The 26,638-nt window shown below is 45.5% G+C and overlaps 1 protein-coding gene across 1 annotated transcript; it reads left to right on the forward strand.

Moving 5' to 3' along the window:
* The first annotated feature begins 4,053 nt into the window (after positions 1 to 4,053).
* LOC1270304 (uncharacterized) lies at positions 4,054 to 26,638 on the forward strand. The gene is made up of 9 exons (XM_061645044.1): positions 4,054 to 4,919; positions 11,156 to 12,521; positions 20,984 to 21,164; positions 24,220 to 24,349; positions 24,698 to 24,838; positions 24,981 to 25,050; positions 25,158 to 25,315; positions 25,392 to 25,599; positions 25,983 to 26,638. The coding sequence occupies exons 2-9, from the start codon at positions 11,164 to 11,166 to the stop codon at positions 26,158 to 26,160; spliced, it is 2,424 nt and encodes an 807-aa protein (XP_061501028.1). The 5' UTR covers positions 4,054 to 4,919; positions 11,156 to 11,163; the 3' UTR covers positions 26,161 to 26,638.

Raw genomic sequence — 26,638 nt, forward strand, 5'->3', positions numbered from 1 at the left:
GGGCATATTTTATCATCGTGCATCGCCCGCGATGGCGCATTTCTCGCCTTAAATCCCCCACTCTACCCCCTCCTTTTGCTGAACGAACGATCACGAATGAGGGAATGGGTGGGGTCTGGAATTAGAGCGGGAAAGGGCAGCGGGAAAGGCAAACGTTCTATTGTTTGTGCAAACACTTTACACGACGACGGCAACGACGAGGGGGTAGAGTGGTGGTGGTGTGTGGTGCATTATCCGTTCCCCACCGCTTGGGAGGTTTTTTTTTTGTAGGGGAAGCTGCCGATCGAGAGCAGAGCGGCTCTCAGTGCAGGTGGAGGTCATTCTCTCTCATTCTCAATCTCACATCAGTTTCGTCGCTTTGGATAGTCTCTACGCTGTTAAAATCATTCTCGCGATTGCTCGTTTCTCGATTAAACCGTTTGGTATGCTATGAAGGTAGACGGCACCCTTAACCGACCGGGAGGGTGCAATCGGTTATTGGACCGTTGAATGTAACGCCACGATGACGTCACGGTGCGGCACTTACGCACACCCAGGTGAACTGCATGCAAGACTTTACACTGGTGACACTGGTGTAAGTGCACTGTCGCATGCCTCGTTTAACCCTTAATAGTGGTATGGAATGGGAGACGCATATGTATGGGAAAGCAGGGTACAATGGAAACCTCTTTTGTTGAGTATGATTAGACAGGTAAATTATGTATGTTTTATAATCGATTATTTTAAAACCAATGAAAAAAATATGAATTTAGTTGTAGATGTAGAACTATGTTATTTTTTAAGTACACTATGTTTGAATACACTTTTAACTATGTTTATTTTAAGTACAAAAACAAGCTTTATTAAGTGTTACTACAATTCGTGCAAATTGTAAAGGAGATTTTTTTTAGGCTTTGGCACTTCTTCCATTTTGCCCTTAACACGTTATTTTGTCAGGTTAGATGGCTTCGCAGTATAGTTTTAGAGAGTAAATAATAACTCCAGGATGCGCATAACAGCATTTTTATGACAATTCAATTTCTAGGTTCCTCTTGAATTCAACGCACTGATACAAAAACACATATTTGTCCTGGAACTGCTCCCAAACCCTTGTCGATCCAGGAAGATTCCACGCTGGACCTGACCATACACCTATACAGAATTCACCGAACCCATGTTGGTGCTGAAATTGATTCCTATAACCTATTATAGTCCTGGAACTAATCCTGATTTTAATACTAATCTTAGAACGGATCCTGAACCCATACCGGCCTTTGAAAGGGTTCTTAACGCGAAATGATCCTGGAACTGATCCATATTCCGTAACGGTCCTGAAACTGATATCGAACCCCTGCTGAACTGAAACTACTAAACCTACAATTGTTCTGGACCTGATCCTAACCTCATGTTGGTCTAAGAACTGATCCTGAACCTATACCCATAGATTCACGAACATATTTCAACCTTCCCTTATCCTCTTTCCGATCCCGCATCAGAACCCTCCATAATCCCGTGCTGCCTTAATTTTTAATTTTTAATTTTTATTTTTAATTTTTAAATTTTAGATTCTAATTTTCTAAAAAAAATTTTTTTTTCTCAAATTTTTGATAATTCGTGTTAATTTTTGTTAGGTTAGGAACATAGGTAATAAGTATTATTTAAGCATTTGTGTAACCAAAAGGTAGACAAATAAATATGAATATGAATATGAATATCCTAGATCTATGCTAACTTTCGAATAATTACGAACACTTACCCCTTACCGGCTTTTGAAAGGGTCCTTAACCCGTATTGATTTTGTAACTCATTCTGAATCCATATTGAACTTGAAACGGGTCCTTAATCCATAATGATCCTGGAACTGATTCCCCAGCCATCCTGGAACAGATTCTGAACTCATACTGTTCTTTAAATTGATCCTCAATCCATACCGGCCTTCGAACTGAATACTGAGCTTGTTCCACATCATGAACTGTATCTGGACCTGTCTCAGTCAAAAAACGAAACACGAACCTGTGATATTTTGATGTTTCGATTATTGTGTTATTTGGAAGGCTTTTATTACTTTTATTTCATTAATGAACAATAAATAGAAGAATAATTATTGGGTATAGTAATAAATTCATTTGCTTGTCCGTTTTGCCCCATGTTTCCATATCTACGTAGCAACGGCCTTCATGCTACGGTGTGTGTGTCACATCTGTACCCAGTCCCAGCTCCAACCAACAAACGCTCCATGTGATCCACACATATGGCTCACCATCGTAAAACTGCCTTCCGCAAAGTACATCATAACGAGGTGAGATGGGGTGTAAAACTGTTTACAGCCACTAGTAGCCCGTCACTGGGTCAAAGGTGAAGATGATCGCCCGAACACATTAGTACGATCGATTCCTCACCGGTTCACCGTACAAGGCTGCCGGGCTCATGCATGTCAGCATGTTTATGAGTCATGAATCGACTCGAAGCCATTAAAATATTTACACACAACCCTTGGTTGGTTGGTTGGTTGGTGGTGGAGGATTTGTTTCCGGTTGCAGGCGCCCGCGGGTGCATTGGCCGAGCGTGTTTGGCGGGATTTGTATTTTATTTAAATTTCATTTCACGATGCCAGCACGCTTCAGGGCCATTCAGCGCAGTAAGGGCAGACCAACGATGACGACGTCGGCACTGGCTGGTGGCACTGGCTGGTGGGATTATGATTTCGTGTAAATAAATAGCGAAGGACTGGACCCTTCCTCCCGTTGGGCAATGCTGGGACTCGTTGGGTATGCGATGGTCACGGCAAATCGATGCTCTGCGTGATGCTCTTTTTGGCATGCTATCTCGCTGGCACGCGGTACAGGTTGTTTTATGAGTTCGACGTTGAATTTGAAGATTGAGAACCACGCAAGGTGTGAAGTATGTGGATTGTGGTGGGAAAAAGGATTGCCAAAAAGTTCATTGAAGGTCCGTACAAAAAAGATGATTTATAATTAGTCTCATTGCATTTCAATTGTGGTTATAATGGTAGAATGGACAATATCATCCTTATTTTCTGCTTATTAATCAAGGAGATCCGGACTACTTTAGGAGATCCTTACACGTTTATAAGACCACCTAACCTAACCTCGTATCTTTCCAATGCAATTTTTCCACTGATAGGAACAGATTTGAGGTCAAGTGGGTCCGAACATAGATCTTGGGTATGTGTACTATAGGATTCGTCATAATATATAATGAAATCTCTCTAAATATTGAATAATAAATACATTAAATACAAAATACAGGGTTTATCTAGCCAATTCGGCACTGGAACGCCGCAAATACTCATCTGGACAATGTAAACTCTCAATTTAACACTATCATTTCTATTCGAACCTTGTGAAGTATTAATCAGGTATAGTAAACAATGAAAGTGGCCTATTTCGGAATTTTCGACCTAGAATTTTGTGACCAGGAATTTTGTGACGAAAAATTTTGCGATTAAGAATTTTGTGACAAAGCCTTTTGCAACCAAGGATTTTGCGAACAAGAATTTTACGACCAAAAATCTTTTTGGCCGCTTTCGTTCTTTACTATGTTCGATTTATACTTCACAAGGCTGTAATAGAAATGACAGTGCCCAATTGAGGGTTTACGTCGCCCGAATGAGTATTTACGGCGACCGATAACCCTTGGCAAGGTAAATCTCATAAGACAACAGGGAAGGGTAAGTTTAAAACAAGGCAATTTTCTAACAATAAATACAGAAACCCTAGACCTGCCTCAACTCTTTGCTCAACTTCTAGCCGCCGCGTTAGTTAACATTTTCCCGTTTTTCTTTAAAAAAAAAATCAACACAAATTCTCACCACGCCGTTACGCCCCGGGTCGGGTCCGTTCGTTCGCTTCAAAATTCGCCTTTCCGCTCTGGACTGCGTGAAACGACGCGACGCCGGCTCGGAACGTCTCTATGTGTGTGCGCGCACACCTCTTTGGCTATAAAAACATTGCAGCGCTTTTCAGTTTTTCCTCATTTTCCGTCCAACCGTCGACGGAGGCGCACCGGAGGTGTCGACGAGTGTTTCACGGTTCGCGCCACCATCGACGGACGTCGTGTAGGTTGTTCGTGCAGTTTTTCCTTCAAACGTGAAAAACGAGTTGTGTGTGTGGGTTTTTTGAGGTGTATGAGTGTAAATTTCCATTCCGCCTTACCCGCTCCACCAAGCTGCTTCTGGATCGTTCGGCTAATGGTGCCGAATTTACCGACCACCGGCACCACCGGGCAAGTGCGACTGACAAGTGTTGTGCGAAGTGTGTCAAAATGAAGGAATGAGAAAACACAAAAGCATCATCAAAAAAAACAGCGCCTATCAAAGCAAACAGTGGCGGTAGCAGCACCCCCTTGGTGAAGTTCTCGTCAACTCGCGTCGCGGTTGTCGCTGTGTTGTGGCGGTCGGCTGGCCGGGTACCGGGTGTCTGGTGCTGATTTTGTGAAGTGAGTGTTTTGGAGCCCACCGGGGCTTGACACAACACACCCGTCAGTGTCACGGAAGTGAGAGGAAAGAGCTGGGGGAAGCGTTTCGGGAAGCGATGGAGGCTACAGAATGAAACCAGAGCAAAGCACACGCAAAAGGTAGTTGAACCGTGCGCGGGGGTAAACAGTTGATGGATCCGGTTTCGATCCACCGTCGCAGGAGGCGTGCACGTGAATAGAAAGCAAATGGTTACTAGATTTAATGGTTGTGGGCCACAATTAAAGGGTGCAACTAAACGGAGAAGGGGTCAAACCATAACCTACCCTTAAAGGGTCGAAAGGAGAAAAACTTGCAACTGTTAAATGTGATTTTCCGCCGTGAAGGAAACAGGTGCCCTTCACACGCTGGTGCAATTATGCTGAAGTAGTTGAAAGAACGTGCCATTTACGAGTACCTTTTGCAGCTGATTGAACATAAAAAAACCAACAGAATTTTTAAAAAGGTAAAATATAATTTAAATAACCGTAGACAATAGAGTTAATGTGTGTGTGTTTTACCAACAAGCCTACAAAGAGGTATAGGTTTTCCATTATTTCCACATTTGCTTTACTGAGACGCATCCCGTGGCAGCAAGTCGTTGTCGTCGTCGTCGTCGTCGTTTACTTGCAACTTAGTGTCAAGGTTATTAATAGCCGGGACAACCTTCACCGACCAAGGCACCGACCGTTTTTGGCATAAAAATAAACGCATCTTCACGTCCTTCGCAGCATCCCACGCCGTCCGTCGCCGTGACCTATCGGGAAGGCGGAAAAGGTTAATTCATAGCTCATTAGACTCGTTCCACCAGACCATTTAGTGTAAGTCGTCCATCAGACCACCGGTCGAGTGAGTGTAAGGGAGAGAAAAAAACAGAGAGAAAGAGAGAGGAAAAAGCTTTACAAAGTTGAAGTAGGGAACATTTTTGGACCGTGGCAAACCGCACACAAAAAAAAAACGCTAATCGAGCGCAAAATGGGATCGCTTGGCATGTTTTGGACGGCATGTCCGGTTCGGCTACTGGACGCTGGGGCGGTGTGGCTGCTTCAAGCGTGGGTGAAGCGATATCGGTACGAAAATAGATCAATCTTCTTCGCGGGGTTTTTGTTGTTGCGGTTGGCTTTGCTTTGGCGGCCGTTGGTGGCGATTGGCGTCGAAAGGTATTTCGGGAGGGATGGGATGCGTGTTTAGGGTTACTGTTTGACCTCGTTCAAAAGTAAACAGCGATGGTGAAGGGAATTCCACCTTTAGATGCGTACATTCCGCGTCTACCAGCTGATGGAAGTGGAGGTTATGTTCCTTTGAAATGGTTTCGTTGTAACTTAATTATTTGCTTGATATTGGGGTGGAATTTAAACATATACTGGATAATGAAACTGTTGTTTTCAGGGAGTTTTCATAGTAGTAGGACTGTTTCTTATGGGAAATGAACTTTGAACGATGGGAATTGCACTATTTGGCACACTTTTTGGACATTCTCATTGGAAATTCCTGTTGGATTTGTGTAAAATGAGTGCCATGTAGAGAAATTCTCATCATTTATTCAAATACAGTTAATTTCCCACAAGAAAGAGTCACGAAAGTGTCCCACAACTAGTAGAACCTCTGAAAAACCCTGTAACTATAAATTATTAAAAACATTAAATGAAATATCCATTGATAATATTTCCTGACTGCTTGAGCTCCATTATTGATTGACATTTCTTTACATTTATTACAAAGTTCCATTACTCTTGTAGTCGAATCCTTATGAAAGATTTGTTGAAGATGTTTGGGCTACATACAACTAGGAATCAGTTGAAACTGTGGCGTCTCCAATTCTATGGAACTCATGTAAATTCGTAGATTTAAACATACTGTCAGCATGATTCCCTAAATTCTGCCGAATCCTTCTCAAACCTTTCAAACAAGAATTGTAAAAATTTCGAAAGCAACAACACTACTACTAATATTTTTTTCTAATAAAAAAAATCATTCATAAAACCAAACAAACCCCTAAGCTGCAGTGCAAAAATACAAGTGAACTTCAGTACAGTCACCCCGCAAACTTCCCTCCCACGGACAATTGGCGCTGACCGGTACGCCGTCTTTTAATAGGTCATGTGTGCAAACATTTGAGCTGTCCCCCTCGGGTGCGTTAGCAAGTGACTTGTGCGAATAAAGAAGGGGAAAAACAGCAAACAGTCAGTGCAAAAATAGATTGGATTTTGCTATTCCCGCTCATGTCTTTTTTTGCCTTTGTTTCACTTTCTCGACTCGCGTTTGTCCGCGTGTCCGCGCGTCACTTTCAATTTCCACGCGTATGAACGCCGCCCGTTCTTTATTGCGCGGATCGTGTGCCCAGTGCGCTTGCAAATACACACACATAAACACACACACACACACACACACACACACACACAAGCGAGGGGATTTAGTTTTGCGGAAAACCGGCCTGCACTAAGAAGCGAAGAAAATCGATTTAACGTTGCAAACATTGCTCGGGTCGGTGAATGTGCATCGGGTATCAGACACTTCCAGGTTCTCGAAGGTCACGTGGTCCTGTACACCAGTCTGTAAGGCATTCTAGTGATGGGGGCGCCCAACATTGCATAAGGAGTTTGATGGAGTTCTGCTAAGTGCATTAAATCGGGAGCATATTACACGTGACCCACACGGGAGGTAGCTTCAAACGAATGTGCCACGTGTGCGTGTGTGACAAAGTGTGATACGGAACACCTTGAATTGGAAAAGCGATTACTGGAGTAATGATTCTACAAACTCTTCCCGTTCTGCTACCCCTTGACGGGGGACCGGTTGTAACCGACACTTGGCGGTTAGTGTGTGACCCGGTTTGGATTTGAAATAAAACTGCCTTCCCCGCAGCGGGTAGGCTCGGTTCAACCATTACCTACTCCAACTTCGAACACACGCGATGCTCGCACTATGCTGGCACGATACATAAATTACCGCCCGTATTAATTCCCCCGCCCAGGCGTGCCCAGCGCCCATTCATCACGGTGTAATGGGATACGACAAACGTGTGTCTATTTAGGGGGAGTCGAAGCAGCACGAGACTCTTCGGTCGACCCGTCCTACTGCTGCGACAACACGTAACTAACGACGAACGCACAAAAGACACTCAAGAAGTCATGCTGCTAATGGCGGCAAGCGTGTGATCCTTTAGTGCTACGATCATTCCAATCATGTTGGCGTAAATATCGCACCATCATAGAAACCCCCCGGGCACACACCCACACGCCGCATAATGAAGCCACTTTTTGGCCGACGAGAGTGTGAAAAGCCACCCCAGCGTCTTAGTGTGGCAAAACTATTCACACAACTGAAAGGGGCGGCCTCGTATAAAGCACCGCCAGATAATGTGAGCAAAGTGTAGCGAATTCGATTACAACTACAGCGCTCGGTCACGCTATCGGGCGCTCCACGGTATGGATACATCCTTCCAACCAGTCCCACAGTGAAGAAGAACCTTCAAAGTGTTACTTTTGCTATGTTTTGCTTGCGCAGATACCTACACGGTTTCACCTTGAGCGGAGTGTGCAAAAAAAAACAACTTCTTGCGTGTTGTCGCGTGTGCTTTGCAGTGGCATCAAAGCAGTCGCTGATTGATGAGCTTTTTCTACAAACGATATTACAGCGAAGAGGATAAAAGGGGATAACTGAACCTGAATGGCAACAATTTGGGCACTAAATCGTTGGCAAAATGAGAAGCAATGCAGAGCAATGAGCAGTGCCAATGTGCCCACTTTGAAGGGGGGAATCCAAAAGGAAAATTGGTTTAAAACATGTGACCTTGAGGCATTGATGGGCTTAGTGTTGGAATGGTTGCGGTGAAAGTGCCGGCTGTTGGACAGCTTATACTTCTAACCATCTTTTGACTTTGTGCCTTTCTGGACAGTTGATTAAAGCTCGTATCGGAATACTTTCTTCAAACAGCGACGAGGATACTCTTTAGCAATGCTTCTGGAAGCAAAAATTCTTCAAATCGTTATCTTAAAAAAAGCTTTAAATTGTATACCTTTAACTGTCTAGCAAAGGCGTGAATTATGTAAGCTCCACTAAAAGTCGAACAGTCGCTTTTCCTAAACATAATGTTCACGCAACTAGCCAAAATTGTCAAAAAATGATGCTGAAATTGAATAATTATAGTCATTAGTCTTAAATGTTAGGAAACAGATTGTGTTTGTAATTTATGTCGACTTCCTAAACGCTTATTCAATCCACTAACCTAGCTTTAGAACACTAGATTCAAAAATTAATAATAATATTGCTTGAGTTTCTGCCAATTTTTTTAAGAATAACTGCCTGATTTTTAAAGCGCTGTGATGCTTCCTCAGATAGAAGCTATCCTTAAGCTAAGCCTTAATGTTCCGAGTTAGGCTGAATGTTAAAAATAATATATTTGTAGTTATTTTTGTATGATTTAGACATTGAGGAGAAGAAGCCTATACTCAAATCAATTGAGAAACCTTAAACTTGAAACTAAAAAAATTTATTTAAATGTCTATTTCGTAGTTAGCTGTTTATGATTGCTTTATATTTTCGCCTTGACAAAAAAGCGATGGAGGCGCCTGGTGTGCGTTGAAATTGTTTCACGTGCATGCCGCATCAATACAAAGTAGTTTTTTTACTCACTTCATTCCATTTGAAGGGCCTTACCTAAAGGGCAATGACTTCAGCCAATAATTATCTCTATTATAGCGTGCTCTTTGCCCATTCCGTCCTTCGTCCTATCGCACCTTCCCACCGCTCCTTGCCCGGGGACGTACGGGGCAACAAACAAATGGGAAGCACAAAACAAAAGGGGTAAAACTCACTCACGCAAAACAAAAAATCGCGTCCCTTCGCGTTCGCTTCGGAATAACAAAAATGGCAAAGAAATAAATAAAGTGTTAGAGTTTGCAACACGGACACCAAACGACGTAATCAATAATCGACGCTTCCGAGTGTGACCTGTCGGGCGGGAGGAATGTGTACACCGAAGCGAAAGGGGAGGAAATAGCAGGGATTGGAGGGGCTAGGAACCACTTCATTCGATGGAAAATTTCCAATCGGCCCATAGTTCGTGTTCGTTTGTTCCTGCAGCAGGTTTCGGCAACTCATGCCACTCGTCTCGCCAAAAGTTGCCTTTTAGATGGATGGGAAAGAGAGGGAAAAGGTGTATGGAATAGCAAAATAACGCAAGGCGGATCTCGCATACCATCGCCGGGCTGGAAAACAAATTGCCGATCAACAACAGAACAGCAGGCAAAATCGAGCAAAGATTAAACCGAATCCCGCGCCTTTTAGGTGCGCAAGTGTTTTTTGGGGGGGCCATTTTTCGATCGAACCTACTGCCTATCCCAGTGGCATACATGCGTCATTCTACGGTGCTTGGCGTACGTCATTCCGGGGGGTTGAATGTGGAAAACACACTCACACAAACGCACAATCTCGATCAAGCTGCTCGATTCACTTTTCACTCCCCCGAACGGATGAGCGTGCAAACACGACACGGCCCGGAACGAAAATGGGCAAACGTTCTGGTGCACGGTTCCGGTGTGGGGTATGGAAAAAAAAACGCGCGAACCGAAACACGGAGACACGTCGGTGTCGTGAGATTACCGATACGTGCTTTTAACCAAATTGACACTCGATCTAACCTGCTTTACATATGTCTATTCGAACGGGGAACTGTCGCTGACAAGTGGAGCGATAGTTTATTGTTCCAGATTTGTTCGGTTTCATTGTTTGAACATATATAGAGAACTTTACTTATTTATGAGAGAATCAGGGACTTCTTTTTACTTTTATGATTCGCTAAAAAACAATCAAATACCTCTGGTGCCAAACATTATTGCTGTGCACATCCTTTCCCACGAACTGCTACTAATTCGACATAAAACCAATAAGATTTACGATGTGGCGAAAGCGAAGTTTATTATTATTATTACCATTGGCGTTAAATTTGTAATTATGAGTCACATTTGTTGATGCAAAACACGACCATTGCCATTGGCAATACCATTTTATCGCACATTGGTGTGAAAGAAAAGAAAAAATTGATTGCTTTCGTTTGTTTTCCTCCTCCTCCTCCTTGGTAGCGTTTGTTATTTATACACACACTATGGACGCGTTGGGGAAATAAATTATTCCTTGTTGATGTGTACGTTTAAATAAAGGAAACGTTATTCGTATAATTATTCTTAAAGCCTTCTAATGATTCAATGTGTTTCGATCTTCGAAGAAAATAAAACGCACCTTTGTCAATTAAATTGGTGTTGTCCCACAATGCCATGAAACAGATGCTGTGCGTATTTTTCAGCTTTTAAATCGGTTAAGACCGAACGAAACAAAACAGAAAGTTGAACGCTACAGCAGCGTCCCATCTGGTTATTGTTATTTCCCCCCTGTGCAGTCCCACTTTGCTGGTTAGATTTGATTTATGGCATCGTTTTTCGCTTCTTTTTTGCCCTCGGTGTATCCATGCTACGGGACGAACTGCACGTGTGGTGTTAAAGAAGTGTATAACAACAACAACCCACAACCATAAACCAGTACGTGACAGATGTTATCAAAACAGCGATGCTGGGGGAGGGAAAGAAATAAATCCCACAAGCACAACTGCAATAAAGTTTTCGCTTTTGATTATTTTCCTGCGTTATTTGCGATTCGACAGTGAGAAAATAAATAAAACTTTCTACCCTTACTCCCCCATTTCAGCTGTACAAATGGATGGATCACCGCCGAAAACAAACCGGAAGGTACGGTTTTCCCTGCCCGAACCAGCCGTCCCGGCCGTACCCTCGACGACGCCCGTCCAGAAGCAGCGCATGGCCCACGGTACGATGCAGTACGTGAACGGGACGCTCATCAGCCAGTCGCAGCAAACCGCAGCTGCCACCGCCGCCCAGACGCGGGCCCACCAATCGCTCCAAATCACGCCCACACCGACGTCCGCCACCGCCAGCCTGCACGCCAGCTCGGCCGGCTTCAAGCCAAAGGAGCTGAACAACAAGATCGTCCTCCATCTGCGGCCCTCGGTAAGCTCGCTCGACAGTGGCAGTGAGCTGTCGTCGCCCAAGGGTTCGCCGGGCAGCTCGAACGAGGCGAAAACGGCACGCCAGAAAGCCTTCGCCCAGAAGGCCGGCAACAACAGCTCCGCGTCACTGTCCGGAGGCACCGGAGCGAGCAGGTCGCTGAAATCCTTGCCATCGATCAATCAAAAGTTCCCCAGCTCGGAGGACGTGAACAACAATGCCGGTAGTCGGCAGCGATCGGGCGACGATCTTGGCGGGCTGTGGAACCACCCGACCAAGAAGCCCACCATCATACTGCGCACGATCGCGAGCAGCGGATCGCAGACGCACCCGGCGAAGGCTCCCCTAACGGCGAGGACGCGTGCGAAATCGATGGGCAAGCTGCCGGGCGGTGTGGCTGGACCGGCCGGGCGACAGTCAAAGTCACTCATCTCGCCACACCTGGCACCGATGGACGGTGCGTTGGCGAGGGGACAGGATAGCACGACCCACGGCAAGTCGGGTGAGATGAACGGCGGAGGTGGGGACGCAAAGGATCGGCGGATTGAGGAGATCAACGTGTCTAGTATTATTCGACAGTCGGGACAGCCGGCTGGAAACGGGAACCATCGTTCGATGTACGGCAAGGGCGGACAGTTTTTGGCCGTGCCAGAGTACACCGATCGGTACGAGGGCATGGAGACGGCCGTTTCGGCCACGCTGAACGACGAGGAGGAGGACGAGTTTGAGGACAGTGAGCAGGACGGTAATGGTGGTGTTGGTAGCGGGACGGGCACTGGTGACGAACGGAACGGGACGACGGCCGGCGATCAGTCGGCGAATGGGAACGATTTGCTCAAGGGCGGCCTGGTGGACGATGGCAAGTTTAGGTGTGCGCGAGATACGAACCTGGGACGCGATCGTAATACGGCACAGTTTTGGGACTTTGTCGAGCGGTGGCGTACGAATCGAGCGCTGAAGAAGCTGGAAAGTGCCAACCACGAGCCGAGCGCACCGGTCAGTACAACGGTGCTAATGGGGCCGGACCGAGGCAAGTCGGAGACGAAAAGGTAAGTGGAAGCTACTGATTTAAATGTGTTTGCAAACCGTTCGAAATGCTCTGATTATAATATTGGCAATGAGCAGTTCAGTATTAAACTTATGAGAGAACCTCGTCATCTTCCTTAATTTAGCCATTTTGTTTACTAAGCAATGTTTACTGTTGCCTATGACTAAGGTGCATGTGACCATTTTATTGGTCTAAGTATTACCATAACTATATAAAATTAAAATCGTTAAACAATTCATTAAACAACGTAAATCAATTCGATGAATCTCAACCCCTGCGAACGGTATGCACTTAAAGCTCGAAATATTTCACACCGGCTGCTTGCAAGCTTTCGCAGACTGGCTGCGACGCATGAAACATTTCAATTCCACGCGCACGCTCCAAATTGGTGGGATTTTCTCTCGCTAGCGATGCTTTTTGTAAGTAGTTGCGACGGTTTTTGACGTTTTGAGTGAGGGTTTGTGCTCACTGGAGTGCGATTGGTTGGTGGAGAAAATTAAATGGCCAAAATTTAAAAAATATATACCCATCACCATTCCCTCCACGTCCCCCTCATTGCTATATTTACATCTTCGCTCTGCCATCCCACTTGCTATCGTATCAGCTGTTCCGGTGGTGGCGTTTTACGTACTGTCTTCATTCGCTGGTGGCTTTGAGGCGCTGAGGAAATCGGGGAAAGCCGTTAAAGCACTTTTAACGATGCTTAAATACTAAACTCCAATATAAACCACCAGCACTGAAGCAAGATTTGTATAATGGTCGTTGGTGTTGATGCTCACGTATCTGATCATATGACCATTTATATAGATTTATATAGATAAACGATCGCCAGCTCCAAATCGCTGGTGATCGTTTTCGAAAAGCGTTGTGAGGGTTTTTGGTGAGTTCAAGAAGGCCGCTAAAAAGCTCGCACTGGTGTGCGATTGTGTTGGTGGACAACATTCTCACCATCACAACAAAAGGCGTATGGACAATGGTGGACGAAGTGTTCGAAGTGAAGTGGGAGAGGGACTTACAAAAGCTCACTGCGAAACGAGCATTGTAGGCAAGCAAAGGCCGGGTAGAGCAAATGAGCGAGATGCAGCGATAATCGAACGTCAAAAATCCTCACCATGTTGTACGGGATTGCTGGCCGTCTGGCGCGTTTTAAACCAACCAGCCGAGCCGTTTGGCTCATTCACCATCCAACAGCTCGTAGTGTACGGTCGTGCTCGTTCGCTCGTCTCCGTGAGTCTTTCCCTCGAGTGTGATTACGACGTCGTGCGTGTACGTTTGTGTGCAATTTATACAGCATTGGCTATTGTTTTCCGTTTCACTTCCCAGTCTCCTGAACGCGGGCATGCAGTTGTTTGTGGTTTGACTTTTCGAGAAAATCCACCACGCTGGCTAATAATAATCAACTTCCGTGGTTTTATTAGTTCGCGAATTTCGTGCCTGTGTGTGTGTGTGTGTGTGGGGTGTGTGGACAACTGGGGCGATAAATAATTCCACGAACTACCGCGTTTGTGCGTTGGCCAATAACAAAAAAAAAAGTTCGCAGAAGCTCCAGCCGACACCGACCGTTAGTTGCCGCTTTCGTACGCCTTTCTCCAGCGGCGCAGCTGAAACACGTGCGTCACGGTGTGTGCCGGACGCAGTCGGAGCGCAGCACGCCGCGGGCATAACAGCACGGGCAGTATAAATCGTGAGTTATATTTATTTTCAAACTGCACCACTGTGGTTCGCGGTGTATGCGGGCTGCATTAATTTGATGGTGAATTTTGAGCGAAACGAGCTCGTCGGTTGATGATCGATCGGGCGGCTGAAGCATGATCGGGGCATCGTCGTATCGGATGTGGTTGATGTTGATTCTTGTGTTTTATGAATCGATTACGATGTCTTTTATGTCTGATGGGCCACAAATAATATTGTAATTTACATATGAACTGTGTTGTCCGAGGCAATTTTGAGTCTTATGCAATGAATTAATTATAAAATCTGATCTATATTTTCAATTCTTCTTACATCCCTTGCACTATCGAGAATCACATCCTGCACGTGATGGCTTAACAGCTCACCGTAGGACGTTCAATTACGATTAATCCTGTCCTTAATACACGTTCCATAATTATTCGGGTAACTCAATTTCCCCGATAGCAGCAATTACTCGCATGTTTATCGTTGCACACGCGTGCTGCCGATATTAACGGTTCAATTTTCGATGCCTTTCTTTCTCCCCCCAAAAAAACTCACCTGCTTAATCATTCAACCGGCGACCGGGCACGAAACAGATAGCGATCGATTTGGAAATGTTAAATCCGGGTGCAAATGTTCTGTCGGTTTCCATTTGCCCTTCATAGCTTTTCCGCCGGCCGCACCACGCGAGTGCAGAAACTCTTTAGCAACTCAAGGGTGGAGAAAAAAAATCAGCAAGCGAAAGAGCAAGAGCGCAAGGGGAGAGCTACACACACACACAGCACATAAATATAATTAAACGCCACTTATTGGGCCGCGGAAATGAATAGGTAAACAAACACGGACTGCACGCTGTCCGTTAAAAATATCAATCCAGCATCGATCCCCCACGAACGCTGTCTGGAAGGGAGGTAGGTGGTAGGACGGATCGGAGGAGGGTTTAAAAAAGGTGAAAATATAATACAGAAAAAAATGCCACACCCATCACGCTCCACCGAACCCCCAAAAGTACGGCGGGAAGCGTAACTGACTGAGAGTGGCCGTGTGGCATTTGACATTAACGATCGGCTACCGAAAAACGCAACCTCATCCCACAGCCGAGGGCTGTAGTCCTTCGAAATGGAGGCGAAAAATTGGAACAAACATTCGCGCTCGGTAGGTCCGCACATGTGTGTGTGTGTGTGTGTGTGTGTGTGATTTTTATTTTTGCACAGCACCTTTCCCTCCTACGCCCTCCCAATTGGGAGCAGGGAAATTGGGAGCAGGGAAATTGGGAGGAAAACTGTCATCACAGAAATGTTGAAATAAAAGACATGCATGAAAACGAACAGGCCGTGCGATGTGTTAACAGCTTCGGCAACCGTGGCGGCGGCGGCGGCGACGGCGTCGTTGGCAGCCCAGATCGATTTCGATAGGCGATTATGAACGAAAGCGTGCACACCGCGCGTCCCACATTATTTATGGCCATGGTTGAGGTGAGGAGTGAGATAATTAAAGGTAGAATAAACCACACAACACCGATAGTATCGTGATCATCATCATCATCATCATCCGGCAAATAAAAAAACACGGTAGACAGTGGTTACAGCACTGCCGCTGTGAAACCTTGCAAAACTGTACAACGAGCCAAACGACGGCAAATTCACATAAATCAAAGTTGCTGATGGCGGATGTCTATACAACTAATAGTCTGCATCGTAAAAGTCCGCTCGTGCAACGACAGTTGCATACTGCAAGGCGTTTTTCGAGGTTCACCATCCAAAACACCGGAAGCGCCTGAACAAGATGGCCGGAAGAAAGTAATTATCAACAAGCGGTAGGTAACAGTTTGTAAACACTGAGCTACGTCGGTCGTATGGTAAACTTCTCACCAACCGTTGATTCCAAAAAGGGGTGGAGGGGGGGGGGGGGAAGTTGCTGTAAACGATGAACCTTCGCTCGATCGTTTTGCGATCGCGAACAAAGATATGTCAACTCAATTGCAGCTGGCAGACGCTGAATGTGACTTGAGAAATGGGATTCCACGAGCCATCGGGTACGGCCAAAGCACACACACACAGAGAGTAATTAGCTCCAACAGCTCCGGAGTTGCGCGATAAATAATGGTCCAGATCGGTATCTGAAATTGACTCGGCACGCACCACCCTGCAGCTTGTGCATGTGCGGTAATTGGCAGCTGATAATACGCACGTCGGTGGAACAAAGATTTTGACCCAGACAGACAGAGAGAGAGAGAGAGAGAGAGAGAGAGAGAGAAAGAGAGAGAGAGGGAGAGAGAGAGAGAGAGAGAGAGAGAGAGAGAGAGAGAGAGAGAGAGAGAGAGAGAGAGAGAGAGAGAGAGAGAGAGGGAGATTGCTCCACCCGTCAGTTCGTAAATCAAAAGCTGGCCAGATTTGCAAACAAACAAGCATCATCGGTCTGGTCGGAAACCTATCATCGAGCCCATTTTTATGTTCGCCTACCGGAAGATTTGTTTGAGTATTTTGCGATAAATACACCTGCACACACACACACACACACGCACAATCACTTATCGCACACATTACTCAAAGCAGTCATAGCAGCAGAAGCTATTTACTTAGAGCGCCTCAGTTAAACATTGCACTGCAGATTCTAATACTACAAAATGGATAAATACTAACAGCCAAACAGAAGCAGCGCTACCTGTGCGAAAACTGTGGCGCTCTGTGGCGGACCTAGCGGGCACTTCGATGCGGGCAGAAAATCCGCGGGGGAGTGAAGTGAACCATTTTGACCGCCTCCCCACGTACGAAAATAAACAAACTCACTTGTTTTAGCTGCCCCACGACAGCTTTACGTGCGAGAATTATCGCCGGGATCTGCAGAAGAGGAAGAGTGGGTTGCTTTTATCACTGCGCCAGCCTCTCACGCTAAGTGATCTTCAAAGGGGTTGTACCTTCCAGGCATGCATCTTCGTCTGATTTATCGTCCATATCGATCGATCGCAGTGGCGTTATTAATAGCAGTCCAGCAGTCCAGCAAGCGTTTAGTAGTTGGAACACGGAAGAAATGCGGTCCAGTTGCGTCCGACGTTGAGTAAAGCAGTGCATGGCGAGAGAACGACCAATTCCCCTCACAAGGTACAATCAATCAACGAAGCTACGGAGGCAGGAAGATCGCGCGCTGTACAAATTAAATTCCCTATCAATTGACCCGCCACGAATTACGCCGGGTGGATTGGGTGGGTGATCTACAAAGTATGCCATTGTCACTTCCCGTCCCGGCTGTTCAAACGAAGAAACAATTATATCTAAAAATTGCTTAAAACCGCTGAAGGTGTGTGAGCTGGCGAGAAACTGGAAGCAAAATTTACCACCAACGAACCAACGGCAACGCCGCGCCGGTAGAAAGAAACGTTGTAGGATAAATATTTACCCACCAAAGAGATGAATGTATCGCACATGCCGGCCACCACCTCTGCGTCTTCGGTCCGGCGGCCAGTTCGAGCCGCAGCGATCCGGCAGCGTGATGACGTGTTTCGCAGCAATTTCGCTTGCAAAAGAGGGATGATATGGAGGTTTTTTTTAAAGCCCCACCACAGAGTAACCCCATCACCACTCTTCTGGGTAGAACATGGATGGACCTATTTGTACAGGACTGGGGATTTTCGGGCGTGTACTGCCGCGCTGGAAATGAAGATGAAAAATGGACACCGCTTCAACGCCTGTGCAAACTTGCCAACTCCACAAAGATTCGTCTTTGCCCCTTCCCAAGGGAAAATACAAGCAGATCGTGTGTATCTGTGTGTGTGTGTGTGTTTATTGTGTATGCGGCAAGGACGTTAATGTTGTGATAATTTATCATACCGTATTTAAACTACCGCTCGTGCACGAAAGCTGTGTCGGGTTTCATTTACACAGGCTGATAGAAAAACGCTCCACAACTAATGGTCCGATGTCCAGGAAAGCTAATTAAACATCAATCCAGTTGCTATTGCCAGTTTGCACATGCATACATCACAACCCTCCTATCTGGCTGGCACATCTTGCCCCATACAGTGTATTAGTTAATCGCCGCTGTTTCTTTAGTGACATTGAGTGAAGGAAGGAATGGTTTGAAGTTTGCTAACATTTACCGCTAGCACCGTTATCAGCCGAAACCGAAACCCCGCCAAGAGGTCGTGCCGCATAACTTTCACTATCGGTATGGTAGTACCAGAGAGAGAGAGAGAGAGAAAGAGAGAGAGTGAGAGTGATGGGATGGGGGGTATGAAAATAAATAAAAAATAGCATACCTCCGAATGCCACAAACGTAAACATCGAACTAGAATGCCTGCCACAGATTGGAGGTTAGAAGTGATTGTACCCCGTGCCCGTACGTACGACTGTACCGAGCGGTTACGAAATCTCTGCCCCAAACCAGTACATTTGATGATGCGTCCCGGGTTCAGTTTTTTGGTCGTGTGTTTCGCTTATGGTTTTGCACTTTTTTGACCTTCTTTTTACAACGTTGATAGGAGCTAAGACGCAATATGTGTGCTCTACGTCTTCAGCGTTCAGTGGAGCATCAAATTCGTCGAGATTCGAGTCTAGCAAGGCGGCGATCACTGACAGACACGTTTCGTGCGAACACGTTTCTTCTTCGTTCGCGGAAAACCGTAACCCATACCACATGTGGCTGCTGACGTCTCACCAAGTGATCCCGGTCCCTATCAGCCGGCCACACTTGATGGGAGATCAACAATGTCGGGAGATCCTATCCTCTGAAGATCGCATGTAAGCTGGGGCTTAGCATTGATTTTCTTACGGGAAATTCAGACAAAAACGGTATCCATCATCGCACGTCGAGAAAGTGTAGCCATCTGGTTGATCGATTAATCGGCTTGATCGAACCCGATCGATGATTGATCCGTTGCAACATTGATCTGTAGAACACCGCTCAAAATTCTTGGAAATTTTAGACCAAACAAACGACCAACGGTGTGATGTACAATTGTTATAGAAATTCAGCATCTTTCAACACCATTCCACCACATCCTAAACACGATCTCCTTTGTAGTAACGATCAAAGAAGATAATCTCTGCCCTTGTAACCAATGGACGACCTATCCCGTTGTTCACAACCACTTGTTCACAAGCGTGCTATTATCGCTAATGCCATCTGTGGCATGTGCCGGGTGCGTACGATCGTTTTCGAGTAAGTGTTTAAAAATACTATTCCCCAAGCGTCATGTTTGCACTTCGGACGGGTTCCACTTTGCGCTACTACGCATCTACACGCATCTTGAAGGCGCTCCAACCAGAGCGAAAGAGCGCATTTTTGGTTTGGTGTTTTTGTAACACTTCAAAGAGATTGAAAGGATTTAAAAGGAATTTAGCTAGTGTACCGAACATCTGTTTCAACGTGTCGGTGCACGTAACGAGTTTAAAGTCAGTGTAAACAGCTATTGTGTGTTACGTGGTACACATAGTGAGGGAATTAGAAATATCTCTGGATGTAGTCAAATAGACGCGGTAAGCATTTTATCTAATTATTCTGTTAGTAAACGATCTAATGGATCATTGAACAAGTTATTGGATTAGTATTGCAATCATTCGCACCTAACCATGCCGTCAAGGTGCATTGAAGGTAAATTTCAACGACACCAGCTCCTCCTTAAAGTCTTCCTTAAGCAGCGCTCATTAGTATGCGACTTGTACCACTGTGACCTCAGCCTAAGCGACTTACGTGTAATTGCGTTTGGCTTGATGGCTTGTTTGCTTTCTGACCCATTCGGCGTGCGTCTCGTCTCAATTAATGAGCCTATTAAAATACAAATCACTCATCAACTTCGCTCAACTGCTGGTAGGTAGAATGGAATGGCGCGGATGGAGAGTTTCTGGAACGGCGGTACTTGCAGTAGTAGTACACTGGGCAGTACGCGATGGCACTGTACGCGCTCGCACCGGAAACGATGTACTTCCACGAAACGCAGCCCGCTAAGAGTATTGCGTCAGCAATGCACTTTACGGTGAGAGAGATGAACCGCCCCTCTCCTTCCTTCTTTCGTGGGGAGGTGACATGTAACTGTGATGTTAACCCCGTGATTTGGTAGTGAAGCAACGCCGTCCGACGGCGGTTGTGCTGCTGCAGCACTCGGTGCCCAAGAACTGCTATTTATATCGATTGATCGAGGGCAAGAAACTGGCGAAAGCAGCCGGTGCGTAGTTTGGGAATGTAGCAGAGAAAAAATAAAACATGATTGCTGTGGTTAGTGGGATCCCCATGTGGGAAATGTTGTACTACTTTACTGCCCTCGCCGCAGCATAAACACCGCCCTTTTTACCGGGTTGGGTGTGTGTGTGTATTGCTTGCTTTCGTCGCCTTTTCACGTCTTGGTTTTGTGGAGCTCGTGTAAGAGATGCTGTTCGCTTGGGCAGGACCCAAATACACACACACACACATGGGTAAAGCACACGCTGCTCGGTCAACGGCATTCGGTGTGAAAGACTCTGATGCAATGCTCCGTTTTGCGATGCAACACAGGCGGGAATATGCGAGGGGTGTACAAAATCCCTTCCCGAGTTGCCGAGTGACATGGGCCATTTGGAACGAAATTAAGCCGGTTGCAATGGTGCAATGGAGTTGAAGCCAACTTTGTGGTTTGGGAGGAGAAGAAATACTTCTTTTAAATGCCCTGAGCAGTCCCGGGGTCGCTGTTGCAATTGGGTCGAAAATTGACGTCATTAATTTACTATAATTGGGGCGTTTTTTTAAGAAACTAGCAATCATTCTTTGGACCTTTACTCAAGATCTGTTTGTCATTCGTTTCTATTTTTCTTCTTTCAGTCCAACACTCAGCTCGCGAATACGCGCCCTCAGGATGAGTCTCGAACAGGTGCCGACGGTGACGACGCTGCTGCGGGCATCGCGCGACGCTAACGAGTATCTGCTGAAGGAAGTGTTCCGAGACATACTGGAGAATGGTATCTCAAAGGAGAATCTCAACTCAACGGATCGCAGCGGAAGGGTATGTATTTCACGTTATTTGGAGAAATTTTATCGAATTTCTTAAGAATGAACACATTTGAAAACAAATATTACACAATAGTATCAATCAGTATAGCTTAGCCGGATGTATCTTTACAGGGTTTCCCACGATAGATTGGTTGGTTCCCACGATTTATTGGTGCGTTCCCACGATTTTTTGGTCATTTCCCATAATTTTTTGGTAGCAACCCACGATTTATTGGTCGGTTCCCAAATATTATTGGTCGGTTCCCAAATATTATTGGTCGTTTCCCAAATATTATTGGTCGGTATTATATTATATTATATTTGGGAACCGACCAATAATATTTGGGAAACGACCAATAATATTTGGGAACCGACCAATAATATTTGGGAACCGACCAATAAATCGTGGGTTGCTACCAAAAAATTATGGGAAATGACCAAAAAATCGTGGGAACGCACCAATAAATCGTGGGAACCAACCAATCTATCGTGGGAAACCCTGTATCCACCGGTGTGGATGGTAACACACATAACATACCTTCAAGTGGTATGGAAATGCACCATTTTCCTTATTTGGCCTTGGGGTGTAAATAAAGTGCAAATTATTGTCCTTTTCCCAGCGTGTCTATAGAAGAGCAATGGCTCCAATGTTCCTTTCGTACGCTCGGCGCACACTGCTGAGTGATAGCTCTCGTACGATTCAGGATAATAATTGAAACTCTCTCAAATGAGCATAGCATAGCAACGAATTGGAGCGTGTCATCGGACTTGACAGGCTTGCATTATGCACACAGCATCACATTTCTGTATCTGTAAAGGTACAGTGTTGTAAATTGAAATGAATATCGTTTTGTTCTTTGCTTATATAATTGCGAGTATGCTTGAAAATGCCCACAATTCTCGTCCAGTATACAACTGCTAACAATTCTTGTTCAGTTCGCAATGAAATGTAGTTTTTAAAGCTAATGCTTCCTGGAAAAGCTTTGCCGGCTTTTGCCCGAGATTAATTAACCGTTCCACGGTGTGCCGCCCGAGTCAGCTTGAGCTATTTGCAGCATTGACGTGATCGGTCGCAGCCGCCGCGCAAATCTTGACTCAATTGGAAGGTTTTTAATCGCTTTCCCATTGCCGCATTGTGTCGGCGTGGATGTTTTCGTGGGGCATGGGGCACCAGATCGGTTTAGTCCATTTAAACACACACGCCAGCAAACCAGATCTTCCCGCTCGGCCATCCAAGTGAATCATCCACGACTGACCATTCAAACATGACGCTTTTTGCTACTTTTACCCATCTGAGACTGTTTCATCTTGAAAAAGAAACCTTTCGAAAAGCAGTCATTTCCCGACAAACACACACACACACACGTAGAGATAAACAGACCGGAGACCATAATAGGGTGACCGTTTGTGCCATGAATTCTGCTCGGTAGTAAATAATTTCTCCGCTTTACAAACACGTGGGAAAAGGAAATTCGTAAGTCCGCGTTAGCAGCATCTATGCCACTGGGTTTATAGTTTTCCGGGGAGCTATTAAAAGGCACATAAACTCCACGGTGCAGCCACAAAGGACAACAAGCAAAGGTGGCGAAACTAGCGTAAAACAACAATACGTTTACACTACCGTCCGCCTTTGGAGCGTTTGTTTTTCCGTCCCTTGCCGGCCCATTCCGAGCGGTGATTTGTAAACTATTTGCACGTTGATCACGATGCTGAACAGCGGTGTGATTGGAGTGGGGTGGAAGGTGGAAAATTTTAAATGTTATTCTAGACAAGAACAATATTCTTCTTCTAATAAGTGCAACACTATACCACTGCAACGATCTATGCAAAAAAACAACGGCAAGCAGACAACAACAACAAAAATGAAAGAAAACCGATCGTTTTGTGCTCTTCACGATGGTGTAAATGGGGTTTGGAAAAGTCGGACTCGATGCGAACGGCGCAATTTGTTTACGCTGTTGATGGGCGTCACATTTTCCGCCTCCCGCTGGCGGAGGGACGTGTTAACGGGGTCCCGCCGGTCCGGTTAATAATTGTAATCCATTTCGTGCTCGACAGATGAAAGAAAGGTTTTCCCCCGACCATCAGGGCAGATCGCAAATCGTGTTTGTGTTTTTTTGGTGCCTGTAGGTGGCATTTATTAGCTAGTTCCCATGGCACAATTGAAGCGACGGGACGGTGGCAGTGGAATGCATTAAAATGCTTGGATTTTGTTGGCTTGGCCGATCCTTTTTCCTGTTTGTTTTCTACGCCACAGTTCGTGCTGTTCGTGCACCAGCGTGTGCCGTATTATGAGCGGAACCATGTACATGTTGTTGTTTTGCAATATTTTGCCAAACCTTGCCACGTGCTTAGAAAAATTCTACATGATTTCAATGGAACTGTAACGCTTTTATTATAAGCTTGTTATTATTCGGTTTCATCATCCGGCGATTGGATGTAAATTATGGTTCGAATATGCTTTTGTTTTCATAATATCGCTAGCAACAACCTTTGATAGAAGACGAAAACCTTGATGATTTTATTTTCAAATCTCGTCATTACAATCAAGACTCGTCAATACAACTTGACCTTACGGTTGTAGAAGCGATTTAATCCGGTTTGGCCTTCTGGTCTTTTCTATTTATAGTAAATGTAAATATTAGGCTTAACGTGTCTGTACATTGTTGTTTCGCGAGAGACTATATTTGTGTCGTATTCAAACGAGCACATTACAAACTATTTTCCAATTCTATAAAAGATTATCTAATGATTTGCTTTTAAATAGTACCTAAAATTGACAGAAACTTGACATACATCGAATTTTGATCGCAATAATTAGTATGTTGATCGGTTGCAAAACACCTTTACCTAACCTTCTGCGTGTCGCAACGTGACAGCTGGCTACTTCCTATACTCTGCGGTCCAACTTCCGAGTACACCGGGAAACGGTGGTCGGTTGGTCCCAGTTCGTGTTTGTTTGGCAATCGTAAAAATAATAAATTCACCCCATGTAACTCCATACATACGTGACATAGCGTGCTGGTACGTAGAGGTCTGATCGTTTGTCCCTTTCCCGCTACTTCCAGACGGCCATCTCGTACATCTGCTCGACGAACTTAACCAACTTTTTGGAGCTGTTCCTGCAACTGCCCGGCATCGATGTCAACAAACCGGACAACGAGGGCAACACGCCGCTGCACTTTGCTGCCCAGGCCGGTAAGTGTACGGGGTGGAATGGTTTATTGATATGCAACATGTTCATGTTTCGGAACTTTTGAAAATATATGTATGCAGAAGGTGTTAGTTTGAAATGTATCAAGTGCGTGTTGTATGATTAGCCTTCTTTGAGGTCATTGGCCATGAGGTGTGGTGATGTTGGTAGCATACACTACTGGCAGTAACAATTGTAACACTGAGCAACTGTCTAAAATGAAATTTAAAATGAGTTTAGATCCTTCAAATCCTCAGAGATGAGTCATTGGATCCTCCAATCAAAAACTGGACAGCCGAAAGCCAAACTAGCTTAATGCTATTTACCCCCTTATCTCTTCCCGCTCACACCAGGCCTTTCGGACGTGGTCAACATGCTGATCACCAAGTGTCGCAGCCTGATCATCGATCCAAAGAACAACCTCGGCTTCACGCCGCTGATGAAGGCCGCCCTCCAGGGCAGGACGCGCTGTGCCAAGCTGCTGCTCTTTGCTGGTAAGTGTCAGACCGGTGAGCCGTACGTTATTCGGTGAAGATATTTTCCATTTACCTTTCTTGCTGTTCCCCCCACCCGATTTGCGGCGTCCGTGTTTTTCCGTTTGCTTTCGTCATTACGTGTTTTCCCTCCCTCGGACAGGGGCATCGCCAGTCGAAACCGATACCGGACGAGGATTTAGGGCGGAACAGTGGGCACGCTTTTGCGGCAGGTAAGCAAAGCAAACCCCGTCCCGACAGGCAAGCAAACGGGATCTAATCATCCTGAGTCGTTTTTCTCTTTTCCTCCCTTCTCCGTTTTTACATCATCACCCGACAGGCACACCTGTGCCGAAACGATAGAACAGTGCGCCCGGGCCCGACTGCTGGACAAATCGACACCGTGCGGTCGGTGGTCGCACGACATCAACCTACCGGTGGACAAGAATGCGCTCAAGGCACGCAGCTGCAGCATTACGCCACAGCCAACGCAAAATGGTATGTTTCCAGTGGTCCATTCTGTTTGGTGCTCGAGGTGGTCTTACCGCATCGGTGTTTCGTTTCATTTTTGCAGGCTTTCGCTCCAAGTTCCGCAAAGTATTTCCGTTCAACTTTAACTCCTCCAAGGACACGAAGGCGGTGGTCAGCAAGGAGGGCGAAGAGAACTACACCAAGGATCTGGTCAACTATCTGAAGTCGGCCACACTGTGCGTGAGTGGTCCGGCACTATCGGCCAATCGGAAGATCATACAGAGCTTGATCCGACCGTTGGAAGTACCAAAGTAAGCGTTCACAGAGCCAAACAAAAAAGAAGGGAAATCGCTTGCGGTTTAGGTACACCGTGTTGATCGGATGACTAACAACCGCTGTACACCAAACGCTGAATTCATTCAATTGCCAAGCTAACTAACCTCACTCTGAATTGACTAACTCGTCCTTCATGCTTTCATCGAGGCCGTCCTCCGCTAACAATAAGGTCAGATAAGACCTGCATGTTTCAAATTTCGCTTTACCTTATTGGCCAAACTCATCCAAACTATCGGCATAAGGAGAACGGATTAGCCACATTGTTCTGCATGCGCTTCGGGAGACGTTTGGTTTTTGGGGGAGTTGGTGGTTGAGCAATTTAAGATTGATCATCTTTTTAATCCCTGCTTCATCGTAGACTTGAGGTGACGTATGCAAACAATAATGCACTCATCAAAAAGTATGAAGCATCGCTGGAATCCAACGGATCGGCCGAAACGGTGCGGCGTGCTTCAGTGGATGGCAGCACCACCGACAGCCGGAATGGAACGCCATCACACTCGCCGGTACCGGTCAGGGCGAAGGTACGGAACTAGACGAGCTCTCCAGACCTGTGTGTGTGTGTGTGTGTGTCTGCGTTTGAAACTGTACAGAAGAGATTGAGATATTTAGTCTTCTAGAATACTATAATGCGCACGATATGGCGATGAAAGCTCTCTGTTGATGCGACATCTCGTCTTCTCCTCAATGTACCCACCATCCAACGAGGATGGTAGTTTGTATCGAACCTCTAGGTAAAAGATACAATGATTCGTATGTGAAGTAAATGTAACACCCACTAGCATTTAAGTGATCTGTCCACAGGTGCGAGGTTCATTAGTGTATGAGTGGAAAGTAAGAAATTATCTAAAAATACATAGCGGTATGTTATATGTACGATGTAAAATATAAGCTGTATGGGGAGGAAAATGCCCTTCAACAGTGATAATAATTAGATGCATTAGAATAATCGATCCGGAAATTGAGCAGTGAAATAAAGTTTATTTTTAACAACAATGCAGGATGAAAACAACA

The sequence above is a fragment of the Anopheles gambiae genome, chromosome 2, assembly GCF_943734735.2.
Source record: "Anopheles gambiae chromosome 2, idAnoGambNW_F1_1, whole genome shotgun sequence".
NCBI classification, from domain to species: Eukaryota; Metazoa; Arthropoda; class Insecta; order Diptera; family Culicidae; genus Anopheles; species Anopheles gambiae.

Excerpts from the sequence above, each read along its gene's own strand:
- LOC1270304 (XM_061645044.1), top strand. The coding sequence starts at position 11,164 with ATGGATGGATCACCGCCGAAAACAAACCGGAAGGTACGGTTTTCCCTG. Across the intron at positions 24,350-24,697 it reads GCACTTTGCTGCCCAGGCCG|GCCTTTCGGACGTGGTCAAC; the intron begins GTAAGTGTACGG and ends CGCTCACACCAG. Across the intron at positions 25,316-25,391 it reads GCCACAGCCAACGCAAAATG|GCTTTCGCTCCAAGTTCCGC; the intron begins GTATGTTTCCAG and ends TCATTTTTGCAG.